The sequence below is a fragment of the Palaemon carinicauda genome, chromosome 1 (assembly GCF_036898095.1).
Source record: "Palaemon carinicauda isolate YSFRI2023 chromosome 1, ASM3689809v2, whole genome shotgun sequence".
NCBI classification, from domain to species: Eukaryota; Metazoa; Arthropoda; class Malacostraca; order Decapoda; family Palaemonidae; genus Palaemon; species Palaemon carinicauda.
In genome coordinates, this window is record NC_090725.1 from 75,764,971 (window position 1) to 75,766,596 (window position 1,626).

A 1,626-nucleotide genomic window follows, 5' to 3' on the forward strand; every position below is an offset into this window, starting at 1 on the left:
TTTAAAAGCCAACGTACTCTAGACCAACGCTCCTGTTTTTAAGCTTTATATGCAACAGAAACACACATTTTCTCGAAGTTTCGCATTGCTTCTGTTGCTAAAACGTCAAGTTTTATGCGCATATTTTTCATGGGTTTGCTCGGCGAGATTGCAACAATTTCCATGTTTCTTGGCATCATATACCTAAAGTCTATCGCCATCAACTCCTTTACGTCCTTGTGTATAACGGTGTTGTCCTCACTCCCCCATCCTCCCCCTCTAGTGTTGTCCCCACTCCCCCCTCCTCCCCCTCTGGTGTTGTCCCCACTCCCCCCTCCTCCTCCCCCTCTGTCAATTGAATTTCCTGTTAGGAGACGAGGAAATGCAACAGAGGGCATTGTAAGATGATATCGATTTGGACGTTGCAGCCTCTTGGGTTTTTGCCTCCGTCTGTCCTCAAGGGCGTCCAGGTTCCAGGTTATATATACTCCCGTGGGAAGAGCGGTGGCGCTGCCTTACGATATAGTGTGACGTCATTCTGGGTCCGACGTTGCGTTTAAGAGGGAGGTTTCTGGAAAGTTGTATTCTGTAGGTCATAAGACCCTCTGCTAGAGGGAGGTTTCTGGAAAGTTGGATTCTGTAGGTCATAAGACCCTCTGCTAGAGGGAGGTTTCTGGAAAGTTGGATTCTGTAGGTCATAAGACCCTCTGCTAGAGGGAGGTTTCTGGAAAGTTGTATTCTGTAGGTCATAAGACCCTCTGCTAGAGGGAGGTGTCTGGAAAGTTGGATTCTGTAGGTCATAAGACCCTCTGCTAGAGGGAGGTGTCTGGAAAGTTGGATTCTGTAGGTCATAAGACCCTCCGCTAGAGGGAGGTTTCTGGAAAGTTGGATTCTGTAGGTCATAAGACCCTCCGCTAGAGGGAGGTTTCTGGAAAGTTGGATTCTGTAGGTCATAAGACCCTCCGCTAGAGGGAGGTTTCTGGAAAGTTGGATTCTGTAGGTCATAAGACCCTCCGCTAGAGGGAGGTTTCTGGAAAGTTGGATTCTGTAGGTCATAAGACCCTCCGCTAGAGGGAGGTTTCTGGAAAGTTGGATTCTGTAGGTCATAAGACCCTCCGCTAGAGGGAGGTTTCTGGAAAGTTGGATTCTGTAGGTCATAAGACCCTCCGCTAGAGGGAGGTTTCTGGAAAGTTGGATTCTGTAGGTCACAAGACCCTCCGCTAGAGGGAGGTTTCTGGAAAGTTGGATTCTGTAGGTCACAAGACCCTCCGCTAGAGGGAGGTGTCTGGAAAGTTGTATTCTGTAGGTCACAAGACCCTCCGCTAGAGGGAGGTGTCTGGAAAGTTGTATTCTGTAGGTCACAAGACCCTCCGCTAGAGGGAGGTGTCTGGAAAGTTGTATTCTGTAGGTCACAAGACCCTCCGCTAGAGGGAGGTGTCTGGAAAGTTGTATTCTGTAGGTCACAAGACCCTCCGCTAGAGGGAGGTGTCTGGAAAGTTGTATTCTGCAGGTCACAAGACCCTCCGCTAGAGGGAGGTGTCTGGAAAGTTGTATTCTGTAGGTCATAAGACCCTCTCCTAGAGGGAGGTTTCTGGAAAGTTGTATTCTGTAGGTCATAAGACCCTCTGCTAGAGGGAGGGTTCTGGA

At 48.9% G+C, this 1,626-nt stretch overlaps 1 protein-coding gene across 1 annotated transcript in view; it reads right to left on the reverse strand.

Annotated features, from left to right (window-relative positions):
• Window positions 1-587: 587 nt before the first annotated feature.
• Window positions 588-1,626, reverse strand: part of LOC137646978 (uncharacterized) — a 21,800-nt gene continuing 20,761 nt past the window's right edge. Inside the window, exons 4-5 of the mRNA XM_068380094.1 lie at window positions 691-1,626; window positions 588-601 (exon numbers count right to left, since the gene is read on the reverse strand). The exon at window positions 691-1,626 is cut by the window's right edge and continues 233 nt beyond it. Coding sequence (XP_068236195.1) covers window positions 588-601; window positions 691-1,626 — 950 coding nt within the window. The remainder of the gene's footprint in view (window positions 602-690) is intronic.